We start from the raw sequence: 20,168 nt of genomic DNA, 5'->3' as shown, positions 1-20,168 counted from the left end.
ATCACTGGATACACAAAGCACACTTTCGTGATTTGGTGGGCCTTCCGTAAACGCGGCCGAAAAGCTCGTATCTACACTAATTTCTCCTGTTCTGCAGTCGACAGTGGCACCACACAGTTTCAAAAAATCAAGGCCCAGGATTATGTCATGCGTAGAATGAGACAGAACTGCGAACTCCGCGTTAAAGATTTGACCGCCCAAGACAACGTCCACATTGCAAACCCCGACAGGGTGTAAGAACTCCCCACTCACTCCACGAAACGTATCAGCCCAGGCCCAGCGAAACATCACTTTTCGTCCTAGGAGGCTTTTAAATACAAGACTCATCACTGAAACTGTTGCTCCCGTGTCCACTAAGGCCATTGTTGAAACTCCGTCAATCAGTACAGACACCTTATTCTTAAGCATACAAATGGGTGGAGGTATCTCTGTCGACATCGAAGATTGTCCAGCGACCGCACCTCCAACGGCCACACGCTGACTAGTTTTCCGGAGGTGGTGATGGGTAGCGACGCCGCGGAGACGGCGACCGGCTTATGCGAGGAGCGGGTGGTGGTGTCAGGCTGCGATCGGATGCTGGAGAACGGTTCCGCAGCGTCACCAGGTGCTTGCGAGGGTTGCTTCCTGGATCTGTGTACGATCGTGACTACGTTTCATCAAATGGATCGCGGTACCGCCTTGACATTGTAGATCGGTCGAACCTCGGTGGTTGGCGGCGATTGCAGTACCTGGCAATGTGGCCCAAGTCGCCACAGCTGTAGCACACAGGTAAACGACGATCGATGAACGGCTCCTCGAAGCGCTCAGCCGTGGGGGGTCGTGTGACCGAGTGAAGTGGCTGAACCTGCTGAACAGGAGGAACAGTCGGTCTGCGTGGAAACCTGCCGGGGCGAGGGTGTTCTCGTCGTTGTTCGGGCGTAAATGTGCCTTCACGAGGCCATAGAGCTCCTCTGTGGGTGATGTCCGTGACACACACCGACGGTTGCCACGGAGCGCACGATGCTGCAGGCGCCGTGTGTTGCGGGGAATAGACAGCAGGTTGTTGCATGATGCTGCACGCAAGTACCTCGTGTCGCCGCAGTTCTTCACGCACAATCTGCCATATATTGGATGAAAGATCGGCGGACGGGCTCTCATCGACGCTGGCAACGGTTGTCACATTCGCCAGTCGTCCAAATTTTGGCGCAATGCGACGAGTCTTCAATGTCTCAAACGTACGGCAGTGACGTACGACATCTGAGACGGAATCAACGTGTTCCCTGCCTATAAGGAAATTGTAAATATCTTCAGCAATTCCTTTAAGGAGATGTCCAACTCGGTCTTCCTCCGACATCTGTGAATTCACTATTTTGCACAGCTTGAGGATCTCTTCGATGTACGTAGTGCACGTTTCTCCAGGAGTCTGAGCTCTTTGAGCTAGGGTTCGCTCCGCGCGTTTCTGTTTGGCGTAGGAGTCTCCAAAACACTTTTTAATTTCTTCAACGAAGCACTCCCACGTTGTCAGGGAGTCTTCGTGATTTTCAAACCACATCAGCGCTGTTTCACTCAGAAACAGTACGACATACTCAAGCTGAGTGACAGAGTCCCAACGGTTGTAGCGGCTCACCCGTGCGTAGTGCGTCAGCCACTCATCGACATCTTCGCCCGCTTTTCCCGCGAACGAGCGTGGTTCCATGTAGTGCTGCAATGGTCGAACTGGCATTGACCTTTGAACACCTGGCGCTGGCGTTTGTCCACTTCCGTCCTGAGACATGATGAACGTCGTTGGCGAGAGACCGGCAAGACGGCGGCTCCGGCGAAGATCGAGATGTTGTGGCTCCGTGGTACGTAGTGTCGTACCCAGCACACTCCACCACTCTGTTACGCCAAGAAAAGGCGTTTATTAATATGCCAAGTAGAGTGAGTCGCGACGGCCTGGATCAGCTGAGTGCCGATTGAGATTCAGCTAGCTAGCCACACGTCTTCTTCCTCCACACCTCTTGGATGCCCCAAATCCTTTTGAGGTGTAAACCCAGAGCGCACGTAAGAGTGTCAGAATATTTTGTTGTGCTTTGACAACTCTGGGCACTGGATCTCAACCGGCGTTCGCTGACACACCAGGAGGCCTCTTATTAATTGTCCGTGTTTTAGTGGGGTTATTTTCGGAAGCTGATAAGTTGGCTTTGGAATTTAGCCCGGCGTTGGCGCCTCATTCACGGGTGTGTGACAGTTCACATGCTTTTGTAAGTAATATGCACTACACTGTTTGCGGCGCACATACGATCTTATATGTCGCCATTTTACTTCGGCTTGATGTCATGCATGGTATATTTTAACTGCGCTAACCCACACGGACAAAGACGAGGCAGACAAGACATCCATGTGGGTTAGCACAGTTAAAATATACCATGCATGTCAACCAACTAGCCCAACTTGGAGCTCTACTTCAGTGATGTTATGCACACCTGCCCTTCATTTCAAAGCTGTCAGCTTCTCTAAGGATGATTCAATTGCGCTTTTGAGGATAGTATGGCCATTACAAATAGCATTTTGTGGATTTCGTTATGGCCTTTTATGCAGCATATTCAGTGCGATACTAATTCACGGACAACAGTTTCGTTGACTCAAAAGATGGCCACCTATCGCTCCTGTGTGGCGTCACCCCCGTTCCTCAATAAAATCAAGCTTCAGAGTACAGAAGGCAAAGTCGCGGTCGTGAGCTTGTTGGTCACAGTCAGTAGCGCATATTTTCAAGGCAAGCACAACAATATACCAAGCACAATTGGTTTGAACCTGAAGCGCATCACTGCAAGCTTCTGCCGAAGAGCCTGCCAACACTCGAACTCCTTCTCTTGACGAATTGCACTTTTGCATAACATTTTTTAGCTTTGAGATGTGTTCCTGAAGAATGAGAAAAATTAAGTTGTAGAATCGAGCCAGGAACCAGCGTCCATATTTCTCCCAAAGAATCAATATATCTGTTTTCAAGGATAACATTTAAAAATATCTATCGTCATCCTCAACATAATGTTCACATACTTGGCACTTATCTGCGAGGCATTCTTCCTTTTGGCATAGCATGTGTTTCTGTGTTTAAACATTCTGCAGTCGTAGCAGCTGCAGGCAAAGCAGGACCGCATAACTTCCTTTTATGATGCTTCTCCACAAAACTTTTCACCAAGAAAACCAACAACACAACGTCAGTAGTGACAGACAAAGCAGCACCTCCGAGATGAAAGCAGAAGTGGCTAAAGTGACAATCGCAGCGCTACTAGTTTGCACAACCGCCACTTCGGCCACCTCCCAGGCGGAGCTATGAAACTGAAGCATACCCAAGGTCGAAGAATGTTAGGACAGGGCACAAAACCAGATGGCACAAAGTGGCTGGTGTAATTTTTTTTTTCTTGCCCAAGGATGTTTTTTTTTTTTTGCACACGCACCCATAGTCAAATTTAATTGTTATAATCTAAAATGCGACATGGGACCATTGCAGTAAACGGTTTATTTCACCACATAACACATACAAAAGTCAATTGTGCATCGGCTGCTCATTGTTGTATCCAATATATTATTAGTAAAACCGGTATAAGTCGGTTTCACTCTAATTGCAAGCAGCAGGAAATGCCGTGTCTATGCGATGTCCTTGCTTGGTTTCTGGCAGCACTTTCGCGTAAGTAGCGTCAGCTCTCGGGCGCGGTTTACTTAACGGAAGGATGGTGATGACACTACCTCACTCGTGGCGGGCGATTAGAATTGCTCTATGTGGCCCTTTCAACGGGATTTTCTCTGGAAATAAGTCTTTTCTTGCCATGAAATAAGTGCTGTGAGGTATCGTGAATGGCATTTTAACAGTCTTCATTGACTTGCTATATGCCTATGGTGCTCCTTTAACCCTTTAGCCACCAACCCCGAGCTGTACCCGTCACACGAGTTTGTACCAATATCACTGAGTCATACTCGTTCGGCCCGATTTTCCGCTCCTTCCGCTGCCAAAGGCGCATCACGGTCCATCAATTGCTTTGCTTGCAATTTTCAACCCTAGATGGCGGTAGTTGTCTATGAAAAACCGCATTTCGTGCCTTTCGTGCGTGTTTTAAGCCTGGCAACAGTCATTTCATAATGGCACTTCGCAAGAAGGATGCCGGTGGCGGCGATGCTCCAAGAACAAGAGGTGCTTCTTGGAGCAATACGGAAAGCAGCGTTACTGACGACATGGAATTTGTGTCCGACAGCGACTCCGACGTTGTCTTTACCCTGGATATTGCTTCAGATGACGACGACGGTAACGCACTGAGCAGTGCACGTGTGTGGCAGCGCGTGAACACCGATAACCCGCCACCTGCGCCTCCGCGGTTTCCCTTCTCCTCAGTGCCCGGAATCTTACGTCAGCCCACTGACGAGAATTACATTCTCAGCTGGGGAATCATTGACCTAATCGTCACGGAGACGAACCATTATTCAGCAGCGTACTTTGCTGCTCGGTGTGCTAATTCTAAACAGAAATCAATGATGTAACATTTATTTTCAGAATCAGAATTGCATGGAAAAAATTATGACTACTTAAAAAAAATTGGCGATATAGGTACGTTTTTCGAAAGTTAAATTGGCGGTTAAAGGGTTAATTGCTTTTTTTTAGGAGCAAACAAAAACCCCAATTTCTCCCCAATTTACCTATTTAAAAATGACATTTGATTTTGACCCCCCCCCCCCTCCCGAATTTCAAAAAGCATAATACCAATAACGAAGGACCCTATTCATGGCCGATGAATTGGCATATGCTCATAGCAAATCTAACTATGATGTGAAGCCAGGGAAAATACATGCGCACAAGGCATGAAACTTGCCGTGCACTATAAATGTTGATATAAGCAGGTTGCTGTGAATCTTGTTTGAACGACCCTTCATACTTGCAGAGTGTTGTGTCTGTACACCTGAGAAACGTATGGCTGTTACCAACAGTGACATTTGCAGACTTGACAGCTGTCACCCACAACATGCTTTCTATGTTACCATAGCAGGCTTTGGCCCCTGCACACAACCAATGCACAGTGCCACCGCACTGTACTCACCCCGACTGCTGAGCGAGCTGGGCTGGGGACGTGGGGTGCTGCTCCAGGGCCGGCTAGACCGTCCTCCTCGCTGCCGTCCACGGAAGCTGCGACCTCGGCGTTCCGCTCCTTCCATCGGCCGGCTTCCAGGCCGGGCCTCGTGTCCAGCTGCACACAGAGCAGCTCAGCTCGCCCACTTTCACAATTCAGAGCTCTTTGTGGCCTTTGGCGCGGAATCGAGCAACAGTTGCTGCTTCATTCAGCATCGATGTGGAGGCAGTTTAAACAAGCTGGAACACACTTAGGTAATTTGGCTCGGTATGTCGCCTTGCTTCGGATTGACACCAGTAGAAATGTTGGCATGTTGACTTGCTGCCTCTCACTCCACATCAACGCCATGTTACACCTTGAAGCTATCGTTTCATGTCAACAATGTTAACAAATTGTACCTGCCCAATTTATTGTTTCTGTAAAACATGGGACAGCTTTAATCGACTGTAAGCATCAATTTAAAAATAAATTCACATCAAATGTACACAAAACATATTTGCTATTCACAAACTAGGTAACTATGCCGCTTTGCAAAAGAAAAAAACAAAAAACATCATGACAACTAACAGACTAAATATTTTGTTGTTATTGTTAGACACCACTGACAGAAAGTGGAGCTAAGGAAACTGCAGGGAAGATTAGCATTGTTTTTTAATCAAAATGCCAAATTAATAAGGAAAAGCGGAAATTAAAGTGGAGGAAAATTGGTGGTAGGAGTTGAACTCTTCACATGATGAATGCTTTGCTATACCAATTAAGCCATAGCGGCGGCTGTTGCTCCATCCACTTTTAGTTATACAGCTGCAGCTGTGGCCGCATGGTTGAGTGTCCGCTTCAGCTTCGGGAGGATGGGGGCTCAAAACCACACTGCCATTGGTCACCTACTAGTTACCCAAATGACCACAGGCATCACCTGGCCCGACACTTGGCTTTGTCCTGGGGAAGGTGTACTCATCATGCAAACACAACAGAACCCTGACAGCTTGTCTAGCAAATTATTTTTTCCAAGATTTTCAGAATTAACCCTAACTTTCGCGGTAAAAGTTCGAAGACAAAAAAATTCGGCAGAACCCATCTCAGGACAAATGTTGACGTTAATGCACTCAGCATTCAAGCATTGTAGCCCGTGCAGTTACAGAGTCCCATCACGTACGAGGAGTGCCTGCAGCTATGTGAACACTCTGCACCATCGCAGCGCAGTCGCATTGGCACGTGAATTCAGACAATCTTTCATTTTGTCTACAAATACATACTATCACGCTCAGTATGCTATCACGCTCAGCGCACTGTAAGGTTGTACAGTGGCGCCAATCGGGACATGTTTCCGAGTTATCAGGGGAAGTTTTGGCTGTTCCTGCGAGTGCACATCGTCTCCACTTGCTTGCTCTCGCTTCGCTTAGCCCTGTGGTGATACCAGCTTCGAAAATGATAACTGCCGCCGTGGCTTGACGCCCAAACTTCGTGCTCGACAAGTCGAGCTTCACAAGACAGGTGATATCTAGCCTGGCTCTCCAAATAAAGGAAGGCGAGGGTGAAAGCAAGCAAGTGGAGGCGATGCGCACTCACAAGAACAGCCAAACCCTCCCCTGATAACTCGAAAACACATCCTGATCGGCGCCGCTGTACAACCTTACAGTGCGCTTGGCCACGCACTCCTGCGGTGTAGCTCATACTGAGCGCGATAGTACCTTCTAAAGTTAGGAAAACGAGAAAGCACAACCTCTAGAATTCACGTGATATGACTCATGCCAAACGTAAGGTCAAGCGTCTAAGAAAGTTCAAGTTTGCACCTAAGCCTTCATCTCGAAGTAATCTTACCCTAGCTATCCAAGACATGAAACCTAAAATAAAGGCAGCCAAGTCGACCTTTTACTCAAACACACTTAAAGGGTTCCTAAGGAAATCGCTGAGCAAGTTCTGGAGCTACCTTAAACGTTTACTGAGGCATAGAGTGATCCTCTAGTGTCGCCCAAAACTAATAGAGATAGCGCTAATTCACTAAACAACTCTTTTTGTTCTATCTTCTAGGACTGACGATGGAAAACTTCTTCAAATAGACCTCTCCCTGTTTGCAAACAGCGTGACGTTACTGCGGGGGGCCCTCTGCCGCGCCTTCGAAGCAGGCGCTGGTTGGCAAAAAAAGTTTATGCAACCAGGGGCCGTATTCTGTAACGCTTCGGTTTTCGAAGGATTCGGTTTGCGTGCAGCGATTGGTCGCCGCCTGGGTGATGCGATCGCCTCAGGGCGCGAACGCATTTTTTGATGACGTCACGCCCATGTCAATCACGCGGAAACCGAATTTGTCGTCTGCTACGAAGCAAAGCCGCGCTCGCTGCTTCGGTCTGATCCGAAGCGCGGTGTGCCGTGTGCAGAGCCTGTGCGTGCCGTGTTCACGGGCGAGATCGCGGCACTCGAAGCAAAAGGACGGCGTGTGCGGTGCCTGTGGCGCCTGTTATCGTGCTTTTAGCGAGCCTCCGTGATAGACAGCGACAACCTCGACGTCGACAAGACGCCTTTGAGATGAAAGACGAGGGATTCCGGCGACAATTCAGATTCTCAAAAGAGACAGCGCTCCGACTGTGCGAGGAATTTGAGTGTGTATTTTGGCCGCAACGCGAAGTTAGCGTACGACGTCCCACCTAGCGGCATAAATGGGTCAACCGAAGTAAACAAAATTCGTTAAGTTACTCACCGCCAGTACAACTCACACACGTTTCATGATGAAAAACGTAAACCTCATCAATACCATGAACAAATTATTTTTATTTACCAAGAAGCGCTCGTAAATTGCTATATTTTTACTCGGTTTGTGACGTTCACTGCCACAAAAATAAACCTTCGCGCCGATTGGTCTCTGTCCTTTCACTTGTTTTCATTACGTCAACGGACCGCCCCAATGTGACGCCACCACCAAACCGAATCCTTCGAAAACCGAAGCGTTACAGAATACGGCCCCTGTTCTCTCTGCATAAGAGCGCTGCTTGTATATCAACTGCCGCGATCGTAAGTCCAGCATATTGCTATTTTTTGAAGTGACAGCATTTACGAAGTGTGCTTGGGAAGTATAATCGTCCCCGTTTTACCGGTACAACAACGTAGCGTAGTTACCGAGTGCTTGGTTCCCGTAAGTCAGCATGTGGTGATTTCGTAAAAGTGTGCCTCTTCTGTAGATCAAACATCCACAAAAATTTATTACTCCTCTAAAGCAAACATATTATCACAGATGATGCACATTTTCGCAGTGACAAAGTGATACTTCGCTAAATGACTGGTCTTCGAACCCAAATTTGTATTGCATTGTTGTGAATGTACTGATTTGTGCCCCATTTACATTGTAGCTTTAAACGATATGCAAGATGAACTTCGTCTACAACTACACAGCAGCTCAGTGGAGCCGTACCAAATAGTGGCGCCTAAATTCAAATGAGGGATAAATGCAGAAAAACTTATTACCCTGCTTTAGGAGCATGGTAAGATACCCTAGGTGGACAAAATTAATCCGAAGCCTTTCGTTACACTGTCCCCCCATAAGCCGCTGCTCAGCTTAAGGATGTTAAACACCATAATTTAATTTTAATTATTAGTCTCGGTCATGTGAATGTACAAAGCAAAATCTTACATAAGTACATAATCCGTTGCGTGGTAACTTCGCTGTATCTGCTGCCTCTTTTACAGCTCTCAACTTTACAAGACCCAACTTTTGCATGAATATGCGCATCATCACGGCACAAAGTCCGTGCCATAAAGGTGAATACACCAATATTGAAAAAAAGAAGTTCAGTTTTACTTAAGACCCGCGAGATCTGCGTTAAATTGCGATAATTTCAGTGGTTTGCCTTTTGGGCATCCCCGTGGTTAAATGTATACATGCAGCTTCGGCAGAGGTCAAAACATCGTACATATATAGCTTATTTGTAGTCATACCTCTCAGTCGATAAATTATGCTCAAACAAACGTTTTTTTTCTTTTCATATTTTTTTCTGCACACAGCACGGATGGCCCCGAAATAAATGTGCTCACTAATCATCGCGTCTCATTCATTCTCACTTGTTCAATAATTACGGCGCCAATCACTACAACTGGTTTTATTACACGCAACACACGTCAACAGTCTCGTAAGCAAGATGTATTGCTAATCACGTAGTACACCACGTGAGCACGCGCACACACACACACGCACACACACACGCACACATACACAATGTGGTCCGTTTCCCCACGCACAGATAAGCCGACATCGTCGCTGTTTTTCGCCGCTTACATTACAACAAATGTGGCACACTTCCATGGAAAAGCCAATATTCCTCATCACACAATCCATCACAGACCACCATCACGTGGTTCACGTTTGCACGTAAAAAAAGGCCCATGTCCCCACATTTTCATCACACAGTTTACCACACGCCGATGTTCTCCGACACACATTATTGCTAATCTGGCTGGCAAGAGAATTGTGGAGGTTCACGCAAAAATAAAAAAATAAATAAAATAAATAAAAACACGAGTCCACGTGGCGCCCACCTGCACCGACTGCTGGGCGATCTGCACCACGCAGAAAGCCGGCGGCGACTGTTTTCTGCGACCACATGTGCGCCAGTGACATCACGCTGTGACGTACCGCAGGAGAGATCTATTGACATCACCATTAATAGCTGACTAACCTCTCTGACCGTCACAGAGGCCGGAGTACTGAACCTTCTAAACCTGGACACGAAAAAAGTGTCAGGCCTGGACAAGTGCTTCTTTTGAAATGATATGCAAAATGGACAGCAAAGTACATTTATAGAATATTCAACGAGCCATTTTCATCGTCTGTTCCTCCAAAGGATTGGAAATCGGCAGAAGTTGTCCCAGTACATAAATCGGCCAGCAAAAACGACCTGTCCAATTCTAAGCCAATTTTGCTTACGAGTACCGTGTGCAGACGTCTTGAACATATCATAGTAAAATATAAAACTGCTTTTCTAGAAAATGAGGGCATCATATCAACATGGCTTTTACAGAAGGCTTTGTACTGTCACTCAACTACTGGAACTAACCCACGACATATCATTTAGTATCGATCAATAGAGTCGAACAGACCTCACCCTACTCGATTTCTCGAAAGCATTCAATCTGATATCACACAAAAAGCTCATAAGGAAACTTAAGTTTACACTAGGTACAAGTCTTGTGGTCACAGTTTTATTTCTAATTTTTATTAATGACCTACCAGCAAAAATCACAGGAAACAGACTAATTGCAGATCACTGCATTCTTTATCAAAATATTAACTCGCATGATGGTCCCATCAAAAGGAGATGCGCAAGACAACCAAACCTACCGCACACACAATAGTGCAAAATGGCGACGCCAAGTGTTGTTACCATCATGCCAGCCCATCAAGCCAGTCATGAAGTGGTTGGGCATTTTGGGGAGCGACTTTCCTTCCGTTGTTCACCTCTCCCCGTCATTGCTGGGACGAGTAGGCTTCCCACGAAGGAGCGCTTCTCCTCCTCGTGTTTCGCAATCACATACAACAAACCACCCGATCTGACGATGACGACATGACCAGTTTGACTGTTTCCCTAGCGTGGCCATCTGGGGAATACAAGTGTTATTTAAGAAGTCATGTTTCGTGCTGATAGAAGTGCTTAGACAGAATGTAGTGTGCTCCAAGAATGATGCAGTGTGTGCTACGATGTAAAATGTGCTGTGCTCACAAATCCTACAAGTACGAGTTTGCCTTTAACTGTACATAAGCTCGCCTTGATTCGCCCGTGTGTATAAAGCTCCTGTTGCATTACTCCAACCTTTCAACCTTGTACTCCTCACCAAGAGAGCAACTCTTGTCCCGAAAATGAAAGTACGGACGATGGCATGGGCCCACTTAGGTGATGCCCCGATAGCATAGGCCAGCTACCCATTTTCAAGATGCATTGGTGGTTTCAAGATGCATCGGTCACCCTTCATGTGACGCCCGACTCCGAGACCATGGTACCCAAACCCTACACCACACAGACAGTCCGGACTGTGATATACTCAAAGACTACAAACACGCCTAGAGCATATTCCTGCAATATGCTGTGGAATGACATACACTGGCAGAACATTCGTCCAAGATGAACGTTTATCTGAAAGGGTTCTATTGGCAACTTGTTTGAAACCTTGTCGTCAGCGTGATGTTTTAAAGGCTCTCAACAAAACTCTTGCAAGTGGACTTGGAAGAGCTGAGTTGAGAATTTGCACGCCAGCCCAGCACAACAAATGTTCCAGACAACTATGTGGGCAGAGATGCTGCAAAGCTTCCTCACCTGGCTTGCGGGGCTTCGCCGGCTCAATGTCCAGGGGAACCCACTTCTGCTTGTTGCCTGCACGAGAACGGTGAGTATACACGACTGTCATAGCAATGCATGAAAAGGGCACCTTTACGGGGACCTGAGCGAGGCGTGTTGCGAGCTGATGAGTCAGGCGTGGTGCTGGTTGCACCGTCCCGGTTCTCCTTGGCCGAGTCCTCATCATCACTGTGGTGGCTGGCCTCGTTCTGCATGCACAAGCACCAGTCATTACAGTGACACCCATTTCCAACAGCGCCATGCACCCACCTGAGTGGTGGATGGTGGTCCAAGGCTGGGCCAGTCTTCCTCCTCGTCCACCTGCAGAAAAATGTCACTTCCTTTGTACAATGTTTCTCTTTTGACCCTCTCCAGTCATTATTTTCATCCAGTGAATTGATGCTGACCAGCATGTACTTTGCTGCATCTCCATAATCCACTCGATTGAGAAATAGCCAATGCACACAAGTGAAACCACTAGGCCCCCATTCACAGCAACTGTACTTCTAAACATTGGGGTAAATGTGAGCTGTATAAACAGTTTGTAGAACAATGGGACATGTACATTAAACTTTGTGAGGTGCACAAATACTCTTCTCAGTGGCAAATGGGCACATTCAACTGATCTGTTTGGTGCCGCCCTCTATCTAAAGATTTTCAACACTTGATGCGAGAATGGTTTCGGGAGGAGGTACTAAGTGGCCACGAGTGTGGAAGAGCTAAAAAATGTTGTTTTCGTTGTTGAAACACTCGCTAAATTGGGCCCACATTTGCTTGGAAGAAGAAAGTTCTTAAGATGACAGATAAGTTATTTTTTCTTGCATTTACATTTACACCTTATGCAGATGCAATGCATCCGATATCTTGCTGTGTGGGCGTCTTCCCCATTGCATCTGTCACACAGTGCGCACTGCTAACATAATACCGATTATTGGGTCATTCCACGCCAAATGCACCAGCCAGAAACTCAACCCTTTAGGATTCCTTTCCAGCCACCGTGGGGGCATAGTGGCAATGGAGTTGTGCTACTAAGCCAGAGGGCACGCCAACGAATCCCGGCCACATTTCAATCGGGGTCAAACGCAAAAACGCCCATGTACAGTGCATTGGGTGCACGTTAAAGACCCCCAGGTGGTCAAAATCAGTCCGGAGTACCCAACTATGGTGTGCCTCATAATCAAATTGTGGTTTTGGCACGTAAAAGCCAAGAATTTAATTTTAAATTACAATTCCTATCAAAAACCATTGTGGGCATTTATTAGGTTTAAAGCAATGCGTTCCCAAAATATTTTGTGCAAAAAAAAATTTTTTGTCTGCCTCAGTTTCATTTGAATTCTACCCTTACAGGGAGCTCGAACCACATTTTATCGAAGTCAAGAAATGCATTTGAAGTTAAAATAGACTATTTGAGAAATACTTAGCCGCAAAAAGTACTTCAATGCGTTCAGCAGAAGAGTTATTGGCAATCAAACGCAGTGCTTTCGCTCCTTCTTCAATGACTTGCACTGCAACGGCTATGGTGGAAGTGGGGTGTACCCACAACACTACTGAACGTCCGCGTGGCGCGCGGTTAAACCTACGACGTGCCAAACACAGTTGTCCGTGTGAGCCCAGTGCGCTCAGCCATGCGACCCATTGCGGACCCCACAGCTGCCGCGATATCTACACTACGTAGCTAGATGCAACTGTAGTGGGTAAACGCAGCTTTGTGCACGAAAGGGTCTGGCCGTGCTATGTGGTGCGGACCGGCTTTGTCCAGCTTGACCGACGGATAATAGCCACATAGAACTTGTGGATTTTAAACCACTATCAATAGTCCAATACAAAGCAAAGCCTGCCAAGGCGTCTAACCAGAAGTTGCCAGCAGTGAGCGCGCACTGGCAAGCATGTGTGTGGTCTGACCTTAAGTTTCACGTGGTTCGAGGCTAGTCGAGTGTTCAAAACTAGTCGAAATTAGCGAGACCCAATAGCTATGACACAGGGTGGCCAAAGTTTATTTCCTATGCAGGCGGCCGCGGCTGAGCGTGAGCAGGCAATAGTCGGCTTCTTACGGAAGTACGTAATTATTATTGAAATTTGAAAGCATCTTTTCGCTAACTTCAGCCTCTTAAATTAACTGTGTGAATAAATATGCACAGTAACAGTAGGAAGAAGCACCCCGATCCAAACACCCTTCTTCAATGATGTTAGCCATTGGCCAACAGCAGCCGCGTACGGAAATCTGCTATATTACGAAATAAAGCATGCAGAAAAGAGTGAAGAGCAGGCAAAAGGTAGCACACTCTCAAGTTCAACAAATCACCGCAGAGGGCAAAACATGGACCGCTGCAGTGCCAATAAAACAAGCATAGTACCTCCACTCAAGATATTCCCTCGGGAGCACAATGTCTCCCACTAGAGGCACTGAATAAGTGCAATTTTAAGCTACAATCTTTCTTCCACACTTATGGAAGCGTTTTTATTACACGACAAAGAGTGCAAAATTATTATTCCTAATTATACATTGTACTCCTGAGTACTAACTCTGTTCTTTTTAGGCATTATAAATGGAAAATCATGTTCAGCATCATCGACGTCTCATGTGACCTAGATTTAAATGTTTATGTTCGCATGCACAGCAGGCATTGATTCATTGGTTCGCGCACTTCAGCTGGTTGCTTATATTGTGCTAAAACCAGTGTATTTCAGTTCGATACCTCTTGCGTCTTATGTGTTACTGTTCTACCCCTAACACAGTCTTCACCAAGAATGTCTTGGTCTTCATCACAAAATGCCCCCATCTACACCAACAGGAAGGGGCCGGAGCCGAATTCGCAAGGTTTTTACACCACGAACAAAGAAGCAGATGCAGAAGTATTTGGATGAGATATCAAGTCTTCGGAAGACTGTGTCAAGAATGAAAAAAGCCTCAGCCATTATTCCACCTGCCGAGTCATCCAATATTGACCAAGTCATCCAGGTACCTCAACAAAAAGTTTCTAGAAATTCTTTCTGTTCAGACGAACCTGCAACCTCTGAACAAGAATGGACGATGCTAGCCAGAAGCTGTAGCGACTTCTCGCAATGTCTTCATCACTCCGCAATCTCTGTTACACCACGCACCATCAACGATGTAGCGTGAGTATCACTCAGCAGTAAAAAAAAAAAGAATTGTTAGCGTGCACTCATAACATATTGGGTCATACACTTTAGATTACGATAACTGATTTATGATAATTGCGATGAATGCACAACTCTCACTTAGTGGTTATTGATGGCTGGAGGTGCTCTTTTATTAAGTGGTTTTGATGCCACGAGGTTGAATTTATTTTGCCTCCCAAGTAAACCATGGCCTTTTGTGTTCAGACTCATTACTACAAAAGGAAAGCTAAAATAGGGTATTATATAACACTCATGTGCGACGCAGTCTCTACAGACGCAGGACATCATAACACTAAGTTGAAAGGCGGTTACTATAATTTCTTTTCGTTCTTCAGTGTCAAGTTGTTAGTTTGACGAAAGAAAATAGTGGCCATTACTAGCTGAAATATAACCTAACAATTTTAGTCTCGATTTATGCAACTTTACAAGTAAAAATACAAAGACAGCTTCATGCTTCAATAATGCGTTTTTATTCTTACCACGGCGGTTAATTATTTAGAGCATTGTTTATAACGACCAGTTCAAAATTGAATTTCAGCGATCAACGAGAGAGGTCAGCCATTTTGTAAATACAGCTGGTCACGCAATCACACAAAACTGTAACGTGAATGCCAGCACACAAGATTTGTTGCTGCTAATTGTTTTTCTCTATCTACGTACACACGTGATGTCCAGTGGGAACAACTTTCTGCAGACAAACTAGACATGGCCGATCCCTTTTAGGCGTAGGCCTCTTCAAACCAACCGCAGCTGCCGATAGGCGGCGACATATGTCTATGCTAGCTCCGCCTTGGCAAAGGCATAGATGAAGGCAAATTCACATTTTTTTCTTTTAAAGATACAGGCAAGTAAGAGTGTCGTGTGTTATAATGAACCATCTGAACAATAAAATGCAATCTCAACAAATTTTCAGTACAAAAAAAAAAATTAAGCGGAACTAAGCGAAAAACAATTTTTTTCTATGCTCGAAATGAAGTGAGAAAATGTGGCTACTATTGAAAAGCTTTAGTTTTAACGTTAGGGTAATAGCAGGGTTAAGGGAAACAGCATCACCGTTCCACAAACGAACATTGCAGAAAGCAAGTTTTAGTACAGCTCGATAGCATAGGTTACGTGCAGGACGCTATTTGATTACGCCCTAAATTTCACATACATGGTGCACCTAAGTGATTCTATCTATTCGCCATGCTTTATGTGTGCGTCTGAAAAGTGCAAGAGGCCGCACAATGAAAGGCGGGAGCGCATTTTATTTGTACATGGAAAAATCAGTACAAGCAGTACAAGCTGTTGACCATGGCCCCTGAGATGTCCCAATCTTAGACCATGTGCTGTTGCGTCAATCTCCCAACTTCGCCGATAGGTGGCACTGCAATCCCATAAGTTTTACTCATTGGCTTTCGGCGCATTGGAAACGAGAAGCGATCTCAAAAACTCCGCAAGGTTATCTACAATACTCTGTCGTCAAAGAGGCCTGGGACCAAGCAAAAGCCATTTACAGAGTCATTTGCTTCGAACAAAGTGTATTCTACAAAAGCAACTGCAAACTCTGTTCGAAGTGGGCGGCCGACTTGTTTTACGTAAACTACGTAAACCACACGATGACGGTAATGCTAAATTTGAGAAATAGCGTGCGTACACTGAACACTATAGATCGTTTAGCATTCTGCGCATATGCATTTCGATCCCGCTAAGCCCGCTATTATGCTGAATTGAATGAACTGAATTAGGCAGTATTACGTGCCAGAACCACGATTTGATTATGAGGGACACCATAGTGGTGGGGAACTCTGGACTAATTTGGACCCCCAGGGGATCTAACAACGCACAGGACAAGGGGGTTCTTGCATTTTGCCCCCTTCAAAATGCAGCCGCCATGACCGGGATTTGACCCCGCGACCTAGTGCTTAGCAGCAAAACACCATAGCCGCTAAGCCACTGCAGCAGGTCCCGCTGTTACGCTGAACATGCTAACTAAATCTGTCTATTCTCCACTCCTTGCGTCGAGGGGTGTGCACAAATTTCGTCCACTTCTGCCGCTGAGGGCCACGCGGGGAAACCTATGCATGGCTATACCCAGAATGTGGTGGGCAGAAGTCAACATGACATTGTGCTGTACTCCTGTTTTGTGCATCGTCAGTGCAGCACAGTCAACGCAGATAGTGAGGGAAAACGGGCACAACAAAACCTGTTGCAGCAACACGGAGAGCATCCCACTACGACCAACAACCGAGTGCGGCAATGAAGGCTAGGTCGTGGGACCAGAAAGAGCTTGGTAGCCGTGCCAACTCGAGACATGTAGCGCTGTTGTTATGCTCCAGCATGTCTACAAACTGACCTCATTGCGTCGCAAGGTACTGTGCTTTTCAGTTTTCAGCACGCGCAGACTTTAAAACTGACTTTAAATATGTTCTAAGCTGCATTCGCCGTTGATATTTTGTAGACGCTGCGTGTGCGTCCACAGAAATCAATCTCACAAGCTATCTAGACTTGCAAATTTTGTCAACATGACATTGTGCTGTACTCCTGTTTTGTGCATCGTCAGTGCAGCACAGTCAACGCAGATAGTGAGGGAAAACGGGCACAACAAAACCTGTTGCAGCAACACGGAGAGCATCCCACTACGACCAACAACCGATTGCGGCAATGAAGGCTAGGTCGTGGGACCAGAAAGAGCTTGGTAGCCGTGCCAACTCGAGACATGTAGCGCTGCTGTTTTGCTCTAGCATGTCTACAAACTGACCTCATTGCGTCGCAAGGTACTGTGCTTTTCAGTTTTCAGCACGCGCAGACTTTAAAACTGACTTTAAATATGTTCTAAGCTGCATTCGCCGTTGATATTTTGTAGACGCTGCGTGTGCGTCCACAGAAATCAATCTCACAAGCTATCTAGACTTGGAAATTTTGTCAACATGACATTGTGCTGTACTCCTGTTTTGTGCATCGTCAGTGCAGCACAGTCAACGCAGATAGTGAGGGAAAACGGGCACAACAAAACCTGTTGCAGCAACACGGAGAGCATCCCACTACGACCAACAACCGAGTGCGGCAATGAAGGCTAGGTCGTGGGACCAGAAAGAGCTTGGTAGCCGTGCCAACTCGAGACATGTAGCGCTGCTGTTTTGCTCTAGCATGTCTACAAACTGACCTCATTGCGTCGCAAGGTACTGTGCTTTTCAGTTTTCAGCACGCGCAGACTTTAAAACTGACTTTAAATATGTTCTAAGCTGCATTCGCCGTTGATATTTTGTAGACGCTGCGTGTGCGTCCACAGAAATCAATCTCACAAGCTATCTAGACTTGGAAATTTTGTCAACATGACATTGTGCTGTACTCCTGTTTTGTGCATCGTCAGTGCAGCACAGTCAACGCAGATAGTGAGGGAAAACGGGCACAACAAAACCTGTTGCAGCAACACGGAGAGCATCCACTACGACCAACAACCGAGTGCGGCAATGAAGGCTAGGTCGTGGGACCAGAAAGAGCTTGGTAGCCGTGCCAACTCGAGACATGTAGCGCTGCTGTTTTGCTCTAGCATGTCTACAAACTGACCTCATTGCGTCGCAAGGTACTGTGCTTTTCAGTTTTCAGCACGCGCAGACTTTAAAACTGACTTTAAATATGTTCTAAGTTGCATTCGCCGTTGATATTTTGTAGACGCTGCGTGTGCATCCACAGAAATCAATCTCACAAGCTATCTAGACTTGGAAATTTTGTCAACATGACATTGTGCTGTACTCCTGTTTTGTGCATCGTCAGTGCAGCACAGTCAACGCAGATAGTGAGGGAAAACGGGCACAACAAAACCTGTTGCAGCAACACGGAGAGCATCCCACTACGACCAACAACCGAGTGCGGCAATGAAGGCTAGGTCGTGGGACCAGAAAGAGCTTGGTAGCCGTGCCAACTCGAGACATGTAGCGCTGCTGTTTTGCTCTAGCATGTCTACAAACTGACCTCATTGCGTCGCAAGGTACTGTGCTTTTCAGTTTTCAGCACGCGCAGACTTTAAAACTGACTTTAAATATGTTCTAAGTTGCATTCGCCGTTGATATTTTGTAGACGCTGCGTGTGCATCCACAGAAATCAATCTCACAAGCTATCTAGACTTGGAAATTTTGTCAACATGACATTGTGCTGTACTCCTGTTTTGTGCATCGTCAGTGCAGCACAGTCAACGCAGATAGTGAGGGAAAACGGGCACAACAAAACCTGTTGCAGCAACACGGAGAGCATCCCACTACGACCAACAACCGAGTGCGGCAATGAAGGCTAGGTCGTGGGACCAGAAAGAGCTTGGTAGCCGTGCCAACTCGAGACATGGAGCGCTGTTGTTATGCTCCAGCATGTCTACAAACTGACCTCATTGCGTCACAAGGTACTGTGCTTTTCAGTTTTCAGCACGCGCAGACTTTAAAACTGACTTTAAATATGTTCTAAGTTGCATTCGCCGTTGATATTTTGTAGACGCTGCGTGTGCATCCACAGAAATCAATCTCACAAGCTATCTAGACTTGGAAATTTTGTGTCAGTACTCCTTCATTATGGTTAGTTTGATGAAGATCACAGATAGCACATGCATATTCGGCAAAATAATAATTATGAAATTTTACAAATAATTTCACACATCAGACATCAGAAGGCTGTAGCGTCAACATGAGATGCAAAACCAACACTCTTTGATTAAGAGGAGTAAAACTAGCAATCGGTGCATTATAGGAATACTGATCCTGCTGCTATAGTGTATAATGTGTTATCAAAACAAGTCCTATTTCTACTGCTGTTATACAGTCAATCCCACATAAATTAAACTCAAATAGAATGACGTAATAAATTTACATATAAATAATTTGAAGTACAGGTGACTTCTGTTTCATTTGATAATATTTACTCAATTCTAACACGTCGCTGAATCAAACATGTGCACGCTTTTTATGTGTTCAAAGTTGACAATAAAGTGACAATAAAGCTCCTTAAAACGCAGAAATTTAACGAGCATCAAATTTTTTGGCAATCAATAAGTGGGCAGGGGTCTAATATGTGTTGTACAATGGCAACCGGTTTCTTAAAAGTCAGCTGTGCCGCAATATGCAAGGTCAATTCACATGGACGCGAAGGCAAGGCTGAAATACGGTTCCAAGCCAGTGAGCAGCAACATCAATTATGGTCATGCGATTGAAGCGCGACTACATCTCGTGGGGCAAAACACTAGTTGTTGAAAATTATGCATGTCTCCAACGGAAACATTTGAAAGAGTACAGACAATGCCATTAGAATAGGAAGTCACAGGCTGTTTGCTTCCATCCACGAATAATTATGAATACGAAACTGTGCGGGCTTTCTGAGGTTTGCTCGTGGTGAAGTGTGCAGAGATATGTCGAGATTGTATTAACGTATCTAACACTGTAAGGGTACGGCCACACTAGTGGCAAAAACGCGCAACATGTCATACCGCGCGCGGTAAAAGCGGCAGGAATCGGGGGTTTTGCGGCGTGCCGCGCGAAGTGGGTTCGAGACCCATTTCTGCGGCAAATGCCACGAGATGAACAACCAATCAAGAGCGACGAGGGTGACGTCACAGAGCCATCACAACCTGACCGCCGTCGGTCCGCGCTGGGTTTTCAATCGACGATTGTCG

The 20,168-nt window shown here is 46.0% G+C and overlaps 1 protein-coding gene across 2 annotated transcripts in view; it reads right to left on the bottom strand.

Annotated features, from left to right (window-relative positions):
• Window positions 1–20,168, bottom strand: part of LOC119449339 (la-related protein 1-like) — a 147,922-nt gene that overhangs the window by 104,379 nt on the left and 23,375 nt on the right. For both annotated transcript variants that reach the window (XM_049666734.1, XM_037712504.2), the window contains exons 3-6: window positions 11,663–11,713; window positions 11,484–11,601; window positions 11,372–11,428; window positions 5,049–5,195 (exon numbers count right to left, since the gene is read on the bottom strand). In XM_049666734.1, coding sequence (XP_049522691.1) covers window positions 5,049–5,195; window positions 11,372–11,428; window positions 11,484–11,601; window positions 11,663–11,713 — 373 coding nt within the window. The remainder of the gene's footprint in view (window positions 1–5,048; window positions 5,196–11,371; window positions 11,429–11,483; window positions 11,602–11,662; window positions 11,714–20,168) is intronic.

The sequence above is a fragment of the Dermacentor silvarum genome, chromosome 4, assembly GCF_013339745.2.
Source record: "Dermacentor silvarum isolate Dsil-2018 chromosome 4, BIME_Dsil_1.4, whole genome shotgun sequence".
In the NCBI taxonomy this organism is placed as follows: Eukaryota; Metazoa; Arthropoda; class Arachnida; order Ixodida; family Ixodidae; genus Dermacentor; species Dermacentor silvarum.
This window is presented reverse-complemented; position numbering and strand designations above follow the sequence as displayed.